General features: G+C 39.3%; 1 protein-coding gene across 8 annotated transcripts in view; it reads right to left on the bottom strand.

The window, feature by feature from the left end:
- The window catches only part of XPO4 (exportin 4), an 86,106-nt gene that overhangs the window by 50,757 nt on the left and 20,819 nt on the right, over positions 1-14,530 (bottom strand). For 6 of the 8 annotated variants that reach the window (XR_012622105.1, XM_074816040.1, XM_074816046.1 and 3 more), the window contains 3 exons: positions 9,868-9,973; positions 6,088-6,229; positions 5,688-5,826 (listed from right to left, as the gene is read on the bottom strand). Coding sequence is in view for 7 of the 8 variants with exons in the window: in XM_074816040.1 (XP_074672141.1) it covers positions 5,688-5,826; positions 6,088-6,229; positions 9,868-9,973 (387 nt within the window). In the remaining variant the exon portion in view is untranslated. Of the gene's footprint in view, positions 1-5,687; positions 5,827-6,087; positions 6,230-9,124; positions 9,152-9,867; positions 9,974-10,945; positions 10,992-14,530 lie in introns of those variants that run through there. The other 2 variants (XM_074816043.1, XM_074816045.1) reach the window with 2 other exon arrangements.

The following is a 14,530-nucleotide window of genomic DNA, read 5'->3' as shown; positions in this document are numbered from 1 at the left end:
TCCAATTAAATTCACAATATGAATAGTAAGAGTAGTCATGCAGCTCTCCATCAATATCATCCAGACTTAAATACACATCATCCTGGCAAGTGCTCTTTGTAGGAAAGGTGTCCCCTCTCCCCCCACTTTTCCCAGTACTCATTCTTGGTGCTTTTTGCCTGCCTCTGCCTGCCATACTGCCAGATATGCCAAATGAGCTGTGTTACACGGCTGTGCTCCATAGCAGATCTTCTTAGAGACAAAAAAAAAAAAAAGATATTAGGAGGGAGAAGGCTGATTGTTTTTAAGTAGACTCCCACACAGATCCTGTTTATTACTGAACATATATATTCAGAAGGGTAGTACCTCTGAGAGGAAGAGGACCTAAAGACCAAGTAGCTACGGTCAAACTTCTTAAAGAGGCTTTTCCCCCTCAAGCCTGTTTATTTGTGTGTCACCACAGTAATAAAAGAAATATAGGTGTGACACATGGAAAGGCATCATTTCTTCCTTCCCAGTGAGTCTGAGGTCTCCAGGTAAGGGTCTCCACACCTGCACATCTCCTGAGACAGCAGAACTGAGGAAACGAAGAGTTGTGGATGCCATATATAGAACAGGGGGGCACACATCTCTTCTCTGGATCATGCCTCCTCACTTCCCAGCCCCATCTTTGAAACTGTGGCTCTACTGTAAATGATAATACTGGGAGCTATCAATTCTAATATTACAGTTATTAAGCACCTAAGCTGGAGTCTTGCTGTACTGCATCTCCAGTAAAGTAGGCTCTCTTTCAAAGGAAAAACTGTAAAACTTTAAAAGGCACCCTGGTTAATACAACTACTAAAAAAATACTTATGTTTTAAAGTTCTCTTACATTTCTATTACTCAGTTTTAACCTCATATTTGGAGTAGTTTCTGGATCCCTAAAATTCCCAAACCAATCTTTAACACACTAACTTAGGCCTCTATAGAACACCTGTCAGCATGAAGGAAACAGCTTAAATATCCTGGTTTACCATCTGGTTTTCATACTCAACATGTCTCAAGGGCAGTAAGGTTCACAGGACAAGGTAATAATTTTATTAGACCAGAAGATACAGCTGAGGGTAGAGGGAGAAAATAATATACACATTTTTGTCAAAATGTAAGTCATGAGAGCAGAGGGAGAAAATAATATACACATTTTTGTCAAAATGTAAGTCATGAGAGCCTCTCCAACTCCTACCCTACCCCATGAGGCAGCAACAGCTAAACAGGGATTCAGAAGTAAAATTCCTCTTAAAGAACAGAAGTAAGAACCACAAATGCTAAATAAATGTAACTAGTTATCTATGCAGCCATTATTATTGATAGATTAATTTAAATGAAGATGAATGCCTAGAGTTCTGCTTACTAATATTTCCCACTGTTCACATGAAATCCATCCACAGCACATTCCTCACCAGTTTTAGGTAACCTAAAGTATCTGAATCTCCTCTCTAGCCCAACCATGAACACTGGGAAACAGACCAACAGATTTACAGATTTTTAAAAAGAAGGAACTGTTAGGATCCCAGAGCTCTTCCAGTAAGTTTGATAAATCTTGCAGATACAGAAAAATTTAGGCTTCAGGTATGGAGCTTTATATTAGAATATATTTTACTGTATGCGTTGTAAATCTTAAAAAAACACAGATTCTGTTGCTTCCCAGTCCTGTGTAAGGTCTACAGCAGTTGGACCCCTCTGCATCTGCCTACCCATATTCTGGAAGGAATCGAGGTGTGACCCATATCCTAGTTCAGTTTTAAACAAAGTCCATCTGATTGTGTTCACATGCAGACCAATTCTTCCTCCTGAGAAACAGTCACCTTACCTGCCAGGATTCCTGTCCTTCTGGCAGGCATGAAGGACAAATGAAATCTTTCAGTTATGCACAAGCACAATATTCTAACACAAAAAGAAAAGGCCAAGGAATTTAAGGCATTTATAGTTGAGAGGAACTTGGCCCACATAGTTCTTCAAAATGTTGAAATCAGTGATAGAAAACATGCATTTAGCATTTTAAGACTGGCCCATGATACTGGGTCTACTGCCAGAAGCTCTGGCCCTCAGAGATGAAGATTTTTAAAAGAGATCCTGAAATTGCTATTGGAGGGAGATTACAGGTTCTTCTTCATGAGCAGGAGGGTGGCTTGTATTGATGTTACAGGAAGCGCCAGGAAAAACAAAACCAGGAACTCCAAAGCTAATCCTTGTCCTCCCAGAGGACTACTACCTAAACTCATTTATAAGGTAACAGGCAGCCAGACTCTCTGTGGTTTGCTTTCCCTCCTCAGACAGAGGTTTTTCCCACAAGACCCATAAAGGCTCATACGGCAGAGAAGTGTCAGCGAGAGCCAACACTCCAGGTCCAAACCCTGTCTCTAACCGTGCATCTTTCCCATCCCTGTAGTATTCACTCTCCTTAGTGCCTTGTTATTTCCTTAACACATATGCTGTGTTCCACTATTAGGACACTAAAGCCATCTTTTTCATCTCCTGCTCAATTTCTTCCTCTCATCATTATTACTCTCCCTTCTCTTCCTTCCAGTCTCCTTTTCATATTTTCATTTGCAACAGTTCATCCATGAGTCTTGCTCCCACGTCAGTTTGCCACACTACTCAACATACCTTCAAGTTCCATCCTCAAAACCCACCTGTTTCTAAAGATATTTTTCACTAATACTTGAGAAGTTAAGGTATTAAGCATATCAAATCCTGTAAATGGACACATGCAAAAGACACAGTACTATCTACATTCACTGCTGTCCTTATTACACTGATCTTCAGGACTTGACCCTGACAAGATGTTACTGAAAAGTCCCAAAGATTTCATGGGGCAGGAGTGCCTAACAAACACAAAACTAGTACAAATGTCTGACAGGAACTGGGTGGAGGGTTGCAGGGAATGGAAAAGATTAAGTACCTACTTTATTCTTGTAAGATAAAAAAGGGTCAGGAAGCTTTGGAGCCAGCAGAGAGGAGAAAGCAAGCGGGAAGCAGGCAAGAGACCACTTTACTTTTTAAAAAAGTACTTTCTCTCAATTACAAACAGCTGTAGAAAGCCATTATCAACAGCTAAGAGCCATATTTGAGAGTTTTAAACATTTTTAAATATTAAGTGATCTGCTGCTGACTCCATATGTTGTATTCCCAGCTGATGAAGTGAGCCTCAGATAGGAGGACACAAATGGGTGGGCAGAGGAAACATGCAGCAGAAGTCTGTGAAGGACACAGAAAGTGACCAAGAGACTCGACAGAGAATTAGGAGTTGCAAAGGTATGACAGACTTCTGAAACTTGAGTGTACAAAGCTGGAGGCAAGAGTGCACATCACATCACAGGAAAGACATGTTAAAAAAAGTGGTAGGAGTCGGAGTGCTGGAAAATATCTGCCGATCTCTCCCAACACCCATATCCTAACCTTCTCCCTGGTGTGGATGGAGGCCTGTTTTTATAATATAAACAGAGCTCCAGTGAAGTGCAGAAACACCTGTGACACTGCATGGCACTGTCCTCATAGTGCATTTCAGATCTTGAAATCAGTACCACTCCCTTAGCTTCACACGGTACCCTGAAGCACCCTGAGCTGAGACTTCACACAGCAGCAAGGCAGCTGCAGCACTGTGGTTCCATTTGGCCTGATGGGTACAAGTGAATACTACAACGGCACTAATGATATTTGAAAATATCGTATTTGAAAAGGTAAGTGGATAATTCATTGTATGAATTAATTCACACAACCTTTCAAAGTTATTATATATTTATACAACAGGCATGCCCTGAACTCTCTCAGAGCTCAGTTGTGATAGGTACTGTGCTAACACATAATTTTATTAATGCTTATTATTGCATATGCCAAGTCCCGGGTCATGTGAAGCTGTGCCAGTACCAAAGTTTGTCTTGTAGCAAAGTCTCAGAAGATTACAAGAACATTTTTATGAATGACAACTATTTTATAATATAAAACCTCATACATACATGGGGGCATGTGTTTATAACCAGATTGTCAAAGACTAACAAATATATACTGCACCTTACAGAAAGTATGTTCCATCATATGTCATTTTTTGCTAGTAAATCATACTAGCATATAGGAATTATATACTCAAGACATGTTCAATACCATTCTTAAAACCTGAGCACAAATACTTTGGAAAAACTTGTGAAGACAGGTGGATAAAGGGAAATAAACTGAGCCAAACTTGGTCTCTGTATGGTGTCAGTGAGCAGAACTTGGAGAAGAGTGAAATATTGCCCTTTCCCCCAGCCAGAGCTCCTCTGCAACACGCTCTGTTCTGCGGCAAGCCTGGGATGATATACTTACAGCAAGCAGTCTTAGCTTGCTGTATGCTGTGGCCAGTGTAGTGCATCTGTATGTTAGTGCATGCACAGAGTACAACTGTAGAAGTTGGACTGTGCAAGAGTTAATTCAAAGCAGACTTCTCTGTCAACATCCACGTTTCTATTTACTCCACTTCTGTATCTTTATGGAAAGATCATATAAACTACATAAGCATACACAATGGCATGCATAAGACTTGAAAACTTCAGTTGTAACTCCATTTTAATAACAAGGCTATGTTTCCTGGAAAAAAGCAGGAACTCAGCATTGTTCTAAACAAATACCCATTTCTATCCAAATCATGCATAACCAAAAGGCTGGAATGTTCTCCTTAAGCTAAATAACTGTGAAATTAAGGTTTACAAGTGTAACTGAAATTTCCATACCCTGGAGGGATATCACTTGTGCTCAGAGGTGACACACTATTTTTAGGACCATGACATGAGCTGCATTACTTCTAGTACACTTTGATCGAATTTTCAGAGTTAAACACTTGCTGCTCACATCTAGTACAACTGCTGTTCTGAATGCTCAGCAGTGTTATAAGTCAGTTCCCTCAAGCTTTTTGTTTGAGAAAAGCTTCAGTTAAAGTTTCAGCATGGAATCTACATACTCCTCGATTTGCATTTGCTAGGAGAAAAATCACCTCTCTTTAATCTCTAGTTACATGCCTCTATTATGACCTATTCTAAACTTATCTCCTGGCATAGCAAACGGAATTTCACTAAATGCATAGATAGATATTGGACACCTTGTTTCCACTTTGAGCTCAGTATGGAAGGTAACACTTACCCCTAGTACTATGACATTAAATCTAGAGTAAGTTTTGTATTTCCATTCCATGTTTTACTTCCTCACACCCCTTTCTCTCCACCTACCCGTCTCCCAGAGAACAGCAGAGGCCTATGCCTCTTGCTCAGTAGCCTATTCCGACAGCTGAGCCACAGGAGGGTGCAGCACTGCACAGATGGAACAGGAACAGAGTGTGTAAAGAACCTGCCAGCTAATGGAAAATCCATTTTAGATCATGCTGTTTTACTAAAGAAACCTAGAGAAACAAAAAAAAAAAATGCCATGGCACTTAAAGCAGCTATTCAGAGAAACCTATTCCCTAAAAAAATACGGTGTCATTGTGTACCAGAGAACTACACATACTACTCCTAGTCACAAAACATTCTTATTCAAAAATATCCGCTTTGGTAAATGATTGCTTGAGCAGCTATCAACTTAATTACTAATTTTAACTTTTACACGAGAGAAGTATACAAGATTTTATAGTCACTAAGTATATAACTTACACTGCTGATACAGATTGCTTAAACTTTGAAGAAAAAAAAGATACTTACCACAGTGGGGTTACCGCTGCTGATCAACTGGCTAACTTCATGAAAAATGCTTTTGCAGTCGATTGATTTGTCTAATGATCCCCGTTTCACTATCACCGCTACCGCTAATAGAATCTGCTCCCGAACGTACTTTTGAAGGCTGTAAACAACATTGCAAAAATGTATTTGCAAATAATTCTGAACATCAATGCTCAATAAAATTTTAAACACGTTTCTTTTTCAAACGTTTTGTGTGAATTCATGAAGGAAAGCTGACAACTCTACAGCAGTCAACTAAGTGTTAAGAATGGAAGATATGTAACTGTTGAAATAGGCTTCCACCACTACCCTGAGAAACAAAAGGATAACCCAGACTTTATGCAGATTCCTAGATGTTCAGAGGTATTTTTTCTATACTTACTTAGGCCTTTGTAAGACATAGGTTAGAAGGAATGTTCGCAGTGACTCAATGCTAGTTTTTTCCAAGAGAATCCATTCTCTTACAACTGCTTCCATTATTGCTGTAGCAGCTTGAAAAAGGACATAGTCCACTTTACTAGTTTCTGTGGGGGAAAAAAGGCATCTTGAGTATCAGAAAACATGTATTTAGCTTGTATGTACTTCCAACAAAAAAGTTAATGGAAATTTACTATTACCTATTATTAACTGGAATTTTGTTGCTATGAAAACAAAGAATTTGCAACTCAAGAGGGGGTAAAAACAATCAATAACCCAATTACCAAATTGTCCAGTATTATTCGACTCAGTGACTCAGATGAAGAAAATCTGACTGTGTAAACAGACTGGGCCAAAGATCAGGAATAAGAATTCTAACACGACTGTGGAACAAAATATGACAGATTTAGTCCCAATATATTAAGATATGATTAATGACAGGCACACCAGAACTGAAGACTCCTCTATTATTTGGGTGCTTGCCTTTGGAACCAACAGTACATAAAATTACATGTGTTTTATGGATGATAATGAGAAGCAAGTCCACTTACACAAAAAGATAACATTAATTATCAAAGCAAAAGTTTTACAGACTGGTGTATTTAACGTTTTCTACATCACGTTCAAGCTTTCATATTTATCTTGAGGTAATCAAAATATAACTTCTGACCATAGTGTAGGAATCATTAGCCCTTATTATCTGAATATCTGATTGCTCTGTATATAGATGCACTAAAGGAAATAGAAAAAGATGTTACGGGAAAAGGTAACAGTTTGGGTGACTATAAAGTATAATTTAAAGAGAAAAAGCAGACTCTGAACTTAGTTTATATGATGATAGAAGGCTACAGAGGCTTTTTTTTTGGTTCCTTTGCTTTTAAAAATTTTAACTTAGAAATAGCAGGCAGTATCTCAGTAGCCAGTTTCAAAACAATCTGAGCTCTATAGAAAACACAGAAAGAATATTCAGAAAGGGTGTAGCCACAGGGTGGCAAAAGCATAAAATATGAAATGGTGAAACAAAATTCCCAAACAAGAAACAGAGTTTGAGCTATGGTGCACAACTTGCCAGGACTAGAAAAACTGGGTTTGTTTGAAAGAAAACTCGGTCATGAGATGATGGGCTTTAAATGACTACAAATCAAACTTTCTTCCCTTGATTATATACACACAGGTTTATAACGTACAGTTCATTCATATGCAAGTTCTATATCTAAGATAGCAACCAGTTTTCTAAAATGTTTTTAATTTAGTCAGGCTCCAAATCTAAACCCTATACAGGTAAACATGCTTAAATCAAAACAAACCACCTTTAAATCTACTTGGTTTAATTTGGAAAACTAAGTAACCACTTAATTAAAAGATTAATGTGTATGTCTAACACATACATAAAACTGAGCCAAATTATTCCTGCATGGGAATTTTAATTCTGGCACTTGTTAACTTCTGGGTCTTTGGCTTTTCAAACTGTACAAAGCTCACACAAAAAGAGAATGATATTAAAAAAGAGAAGGATGGAAATTCTCCTTTGCGCCAAGTACCACAAATGCACAACTGCAGTCATTAACAGCACAGACCTCTAGCGGTCAGTGTTAAGCTCATAACTAGTCAGAGCACCATTATCTTCTACATGAAGTTACTAAAGAAAGGCAGGACAAGTTTGGCCAGTATGTTTAACAGCTATAAGCTTACAACAGAAGAACGAAGAGCCTCATGCTTCATGGGTTCAACTCCAGGTTTTTAAAGAAACGCATAGTAGTGGCTGTTCCCCTTTTCCTTACGCTCATCATCTCCACTGCTCTCCCTATATCACTTGTACACCCTTCTTTTCACAAACACCATCAACATCCTTGTTATCACTACCTCCACTCCAATTCTTGCCTTGACTATTTTTTTCTTTTTCTTTTTAAAGCCATGTACTCTAATCCTCTGGTTTCCGGCCCATCCTTACCTGTACATATACCTTCAGTACACTTCAACTCTTTTATTCTTCATCATGAACAGCTTGTTTCCCTTCCCTGGTTCCTGATGTCATACTCGCTGTCTCTCCCTTCTCAACTCCAAAGTCTTAACTAGCTGTTCCTTCTGTCCAGACACTTATTTAAGAAGCATGAAGCTTTGGAAGTCTCAGTTCCAGATGTCAGCATCACAACTGCCTACACTGCCAGTAAAAACCTGCCCCATGCAGAATCATGCTGGTTTCTCAATGGTGGTAGCATATGAACAGTTTAAGGATGTAATACTTCCAGACATCCAAAAGATGTTAAAAGCAGGATCACATTCCTTCCAACCACACAGATTACAGAAGAAAAAAAAAAAAGAATGTCTGCAGTGATAGCTCATTACTAATGCTAAATTGAATTTCCTTCTTTAAGAAGAAAATATAGTGATTTAATGAATTCTCATTATTTATTTCTGATTAGTGACAAGTATATCACTTCTAAGAGCTCAAAATGGTCTGCAAAGTTACTTAAGTATGTTCTTTTGCCACTTAAAATTCTCTAAAAATCAATGTGAAAATAAAAAGCATCAATTTTGCTGACCCATAAAGCAAAAAGTGTGATTAGAGTCTTCAGTGCCAGATGAAGTACTACTACAATATATTAAAACCAGAAGAATCTAATTTGTAGAAAAAATTTTGGTTGGGGAGTAGGTATAGGAAAGTAACCACACCCTGTTCTATATATCACAGTATAATTTAACAACACAGCAGTAGGCCTGCAATATTGAAATCCTAATATTCATGAATTGTAAGTCTCTAATCCAGTAAATTTAGAAATAACTGTTAAAAAAATACTGTGGGATGAATTAAGTATGAAAATAATAATTTTTTAAACATAATCCTAGTATTTCTCTGCTCATTCTGGCAAATCCTTTGAAAGAAAATTTGCTTTTTTGTGGTTTTGGCATGTGTTCTTTTCCACAAATTTCCAGGTTTTCCTCACCAGGTTTCATAGTCAGCTTTCACTAAAAGTTCCCCCTCACCTCCCCGCAACACTCACACTTAGTACAGTGATGCTGAGCAGGAATCTTACACGCTTACTGGTCCTGCAATTTTCAGATTATTTAGCTGCCAAACTCTAATAAGTCTCTATAGTGCCTGTAAAAACAGATTTATTTTCAGAGACTTGTAACACAACCAGATTTACAGTATTTCCATTAAAACCCAAGAAATTTCTGATAAAAGGCAATACCTACCCATCTCTTTCCTTTCTCCGCAGGTATAATCACACAAAACTTCAAATCAATACTCTATTGCTTCTACTAGGTAGACAGAAACTTTTTTTTTTTTTTAAACACAACAGTTGGGCTGTTAACAGCAACTTACTAAGACATTCAACCCAAAATAAATTCTCATTATGGAAAATTTCAGCATCAGTGCAAAATCTGGCAAAAGTGTATAAAATTGCATCACTGGTCAGTTTAATGGGAAATATCAAGCCAAGCAATCAGACTACAGGCAGTTCTACAAGCTCCACAGATTAGACAGTATTACAATAATCATGTTGCAGATGAAATCCGAATTTATTAAATCAGTTTAGGAACTTAGCTACATGAAGCTACACCTTACAGCTTTAAAACTGCCAGAAACAAAACCAAAAAGGGCAGCAATAGGCTTCACCCTCCATCAAAAAGCTCCCCTCATCAGTATCAAAACTGATGTTTGTATTCCCAGCTGCAGAAAAACAGCACAGTTCCAGTTACAAAAATAGGTACATGCTTAACTTAATTTATTAAAACTTACCCAAAATGTGTTTGCAAACAGCAAATGGTGATTTTGATTTTCTAAATGATAAGAATATGTGCTCAGCATGTTGGCGTTGTTCATTATTGACCATGGAGGGTGGTGCCTGGAAGAAAAGAGAATTAAAAAAAAAAAGTTAGTCAAGCACGAAGACCCCATCCCAATTGTAAATACATATGAGCAATGTCATGAACTTAAAAATATTTGCATTGTTAAACATCAAAACCAAGTATCTCTTGGTAAAACTGCCTGCTCTCTCTCAGTCATGGCCTCTTCTTATATACCACTGTGTACTTACATCATGTGCACAGAAGTGTGAACATTGAGACATTAGGCAGAGTGTGAATAATTTTAAGTATTGTGTTCCTAATGAAGCTTCTGAAGTCAGATCTAAATTCAACCCAATCCTTTTTCTACTCAAACCAAAAATATCATTGCACACCACTAAATGCTGCTCCACACGCTCACAGTCATGGAAACAAAGCACTATTTTTTCTTTAGTTTTATATTTGTTTTAAAATATTGAACTGTATAATAAATTCAAGGGATTAAAAAATGACTACGTTCTAAAATAAAGTATTGGCAGCAACATACTACCCTCTAGTGTTTAATGTTAAAGCTGACATCCTAAAGACTGCATGAGGGCTCTGACTGAAGAGACAGGTAAGCTGTTTGGGGATGGCTACAGCAGCTCCCCAGCTGCCTATGCCCATCCCCTTATATACGCCTCCCCTTACATCATGGGCACCCTGGCTGCTCAGGCAACACCTGCTGCTCCACTACTGCTGAAAGCCAGCTCCACGGTGGATTCTACCTGAAAATCAACTACAGGTGAAGCATGAAACTATGCAACGCAGTAACCTGGACCACTGCAAGGTGGGATATCACCTACAGACTGCCTGCATTGCAGCCTCACCTCATCGAGCAACCCCAAGATCTCCCCACTGCCCCAGAAGGTAAAAAACAGCCCTGCAAAAAACATCAGCTGCTCACAACACCACGTTGCTCTCCACTTCTGCCACTAATATTCTCTCATTGGGATTTATCTGAACAAGCACATGGCACAAAACACTCTTACATGGGATTGATACCGCAAGGCAGCGTAAGCTGAACTGATGCGCCTTTGAGAAAGGAACGTGCGCACGTAGCAAGATTGCATACAAACTGTAGAGTTGGGTCAAGGTGACAGCGTAGGTTATTAAACTTCAGCTGATCTTCCAAACTCCAAATTCCAGTCCTGTCCCTAGCAACATGAGGAGAATGTGTGTGCCACATATCTTTCATCCTTGACAAAACACAAGATGACAGAAGATTTAAATATGAGCAAGTAACACCACCTATTAAAACTCAATAATCTGAGTAAATGAAGCAAAGGAAAGCAGGCTGCTGATGCTTGGATCAAGGGGATCCTAATAAACAGCTGTGTTCCTTCTTACACAACAAATTTCTGACTCTCACAACTTTTCCTGTGCAGATATGATAAATGCCTGTGAGGGGAGCAAAATAAGTAGTGGAGGAAGGTGGCTGCAAAAAAGCCTCCTGGATGCAGAATAAATGCTCTGTCCCTTCACAAACCTGCTCTGCTCTACAGCCAATCTGGGGACAGGACCTCCTAGGACAGCGATTTGAATGTATGCAGGACAGCTCTTACCAGGTCTGGGGACAAGACCACAGTGTTTGTCCATGCTCCCTCCTGGGCAGGCAGCAGTTGGTGTTAGGCTGTGCACATGCACAGACAGCAGCGTGCCCTTGGTGCACTTCCATGTGCTCAGAGCAGCGTTGCAAGGGCTAAGGCAGCAGGTTGCAGGCAGATGCATGACACAGAAAAGCTTTCCGATATTTGGGGCATTCGTGCACTGCCAAACAACTGAGACAGAAGTAAGCTCCATGACAGTACCCGAGTCCTTCCAGGACACTGAGCTTCAGTGAACTCCAATCCAATGCAGAAACCCAAACTTTAACAACTTTTTAAGCAAATGTGAACACGTAAAGAAGCAGCCTCACCAAACTGGGGCACATGACACTTCTGTGACAAACCTCAACTCTCCCGCATGCAGCCAGCCATCAGCAGGAGCTGTTCCCAACCACCCAGGCTTTCTGCGGTCTGAAGGACAATATTTCTCCATGTGGACTCTAGCTATATTCACTCCAACAGAGCCAGCCGTTCTGAATGCCAGAAGAATACTTGGAGCAGGTTATCAAAAATGCAGGAATGACCTACACAGCAACAGCCTGACATGCACTTCAGTCAGTGCTATCGCAAATAAACCAACCAAACAAAAACGCAGTCCCCACTTTTTTTTCCCCTGTTGTATGGGCAAGCATTTGTGCAAACGCACAGAGAACCAGATTGGGGAAGTGATCTCCAAAAAGCATCCCACCAAATGCAGGTTATTTTCATCTGGATCAGTTCCCCAGCCTGGTTCACCATAAGCCAGCACAGAAGTCTGTGCCAGCACAGTAGAGGACCTAATGGCTAGTGATAGGCTGCTTTTTACCATTTAAAGTGCATTTAATCTACAGCCTCTGTAGGCTATGCAATGCCATGGGAATACTCTGAAGTCTCAAGGAACACACAGCTTCAATCAATGAAGTTCTGTGAGAACAAAGAATCAGATTTCTTGAGACAAGTGACATTTTAATTAGTCTCTGCTACCAGAAGGAGAGGTTCCACTCCTTTCTTGCTCTCACCTGCATGGTCTTGTCACCTCCTTGCATTATCCTTTCTATGAACTAGCCCGGGGCAAGGAGAGGGAAAGGAGAATGAACACTCTTTTGTTACTTTAATAAGCATCAAAAAGTCAGACAAGTGCCAAAGTCAGTGCAACAATGGGGAGAAAGGGAGTGGAGTGGCATTGCCCTTTCAGCAGTACTGACCTTGCAGCTCACAGCTCTGCAGTCTCATGAAGCTTCACTAATTACAGCCAGGATAGAAAGAATCCTTCAGGTGTGACAAAGCATAACATTTTGCATGTCTGGGGTCATTTATATTCACATTCTTAAAGCAAGAGCAGCAAGTTAGGGCTACCTGATATTGAACCAATTTTGCATTAACAAAGCATATTTGAGTTTGTCATATAGAGATCATATCTATTTTCAATGTTCTGTAATACTTAAGGGCACTTGCAGGGACATTAGCAGTGAGTTATTGCACCATTAAAAAAAGACAGAATTAAAGTTTTATGGGAAATTCCCCCCTCATGCTTACAATAACTAGAAAAGATACCTCTAACTACATTATTTTAACTCTTCTCTGAAGTCTGATTACAGAAGACCTTTGGCACTTTGGAAAGGCATACAGCACATGATGTTCCTATATTAATTTTAAAAATCACAATACTTTAGTAATACATTACACACTTAAGACTCTCAAAACTGTCCAAAACAGTCAAGCGCAACAGGTAAGCTTTAAACTGTGCTATATAGCCACCAGAGGGAGCTTAAAGCTCACAGTCTACTGCCTTCACTGCATTCAAACACTAGTTACCTGTAGACTGAAAGTCCAACTAATTTAAGGCTTTAAAGGAAAGCCCAGCATATACATACTCTGTGTACAAATTTCACATTAAAGGAACACTGACTTATGTTAGTCCGTGAGCCCTGGAAGCCGGTTCCCAGCATCCCTTTGGCACCACAGGGTTAGAAACATACCCCAAGTACTGATCGTGCTTGGAAGGTTCACCAAAAATACCTACACATTCACTGTTTTCTAATTGCCTCCTTCAAACTCTTCTCTACCATCCAGCTTACAGGGTATTAAACACCAGTGTGGTAACGACCAGGGTCTTTTGGCACACTGAAACTATTTCCAGCTGTAGCACTTTCTGACTGTCTGATGTTACAGCTAACACCCATCTGCTCTCTTCTGTCTTACAAGTTATCTATAAAAAGTTCTCTAGGACAACGATCATCTTCCTGGTTTCAGCATAGTAAGATAGTGCCCCATAAGAATAGATTTCCTATATAACATAGTATTATAAATAAAATTACATCCTTTTAGCTACCAAGGCTGTCTGGATACAGAACAGGAACAGCAACAGCAGGACTGACTCAAATGGCAGTTACTCACACAAGGGAAAGAGAAACTGAAGAAAGACAAGACTAGAAACACTCTGGCAGACTAGCACAACCACTAAACTTCTCTGAAAGCCTGCACAACTAATAAGAAAGTAATGTAACCCCTTCCCTTTCATGTCAACCAGTTTATAAAAAAAGAAACCTAGTTCATTCTACTTCATTATGTGCTGCTATCACTAATCTGAACAAAAAAGATAAAAAAATTAAGGTATTTGATGACAAAACTGTAACAAAGCCAATAAGCATATGTTAGAAGATCTAAGTGCTTACAGAAATGCTATACTTTCTCTGCGTGGTTGTGAAAAACCTTTACTGTGGTTTTTCTGCTCAAGGAAAAAGCATGAGAAAGCCAAGGTCTTTGCATCCCTTCTCACTCTTAACACAAATAACTGTGATGATTCTCAGGCCATCAACAGTATATGAGCCACTGGAAAAAAAGAGCAGAAACACTAAACTTTAGGAGGAAATAGAGCCTGCAAAGTCAAAAGTAGAAAACACCTTTAACACCTCACAGTCAGAAAATAGGACTGAGAAGAAGGAAAAGAGCTGGAAATTGAGGTTCTCCATATTATGGTAAATACAGCAC

Source organism: Strix aluco, chromosome 2, assembly GCF_031877795.1.
Source record: "Strix aluco isolate bStrAlu1 chromosome 2, bStrAlu1.hap1, whole genome shotgun sequence".
Taxonomy (NCBI): Eukaryota; Metazoa; Chordata; class Aves; order Strigiformes; family Strigidae; genus Strix; species Strix aluco.
Note: the sequence above shows the minus strand (reverse complement) of the source record. Positions and strands in the feature narration are given on the sequence as shown.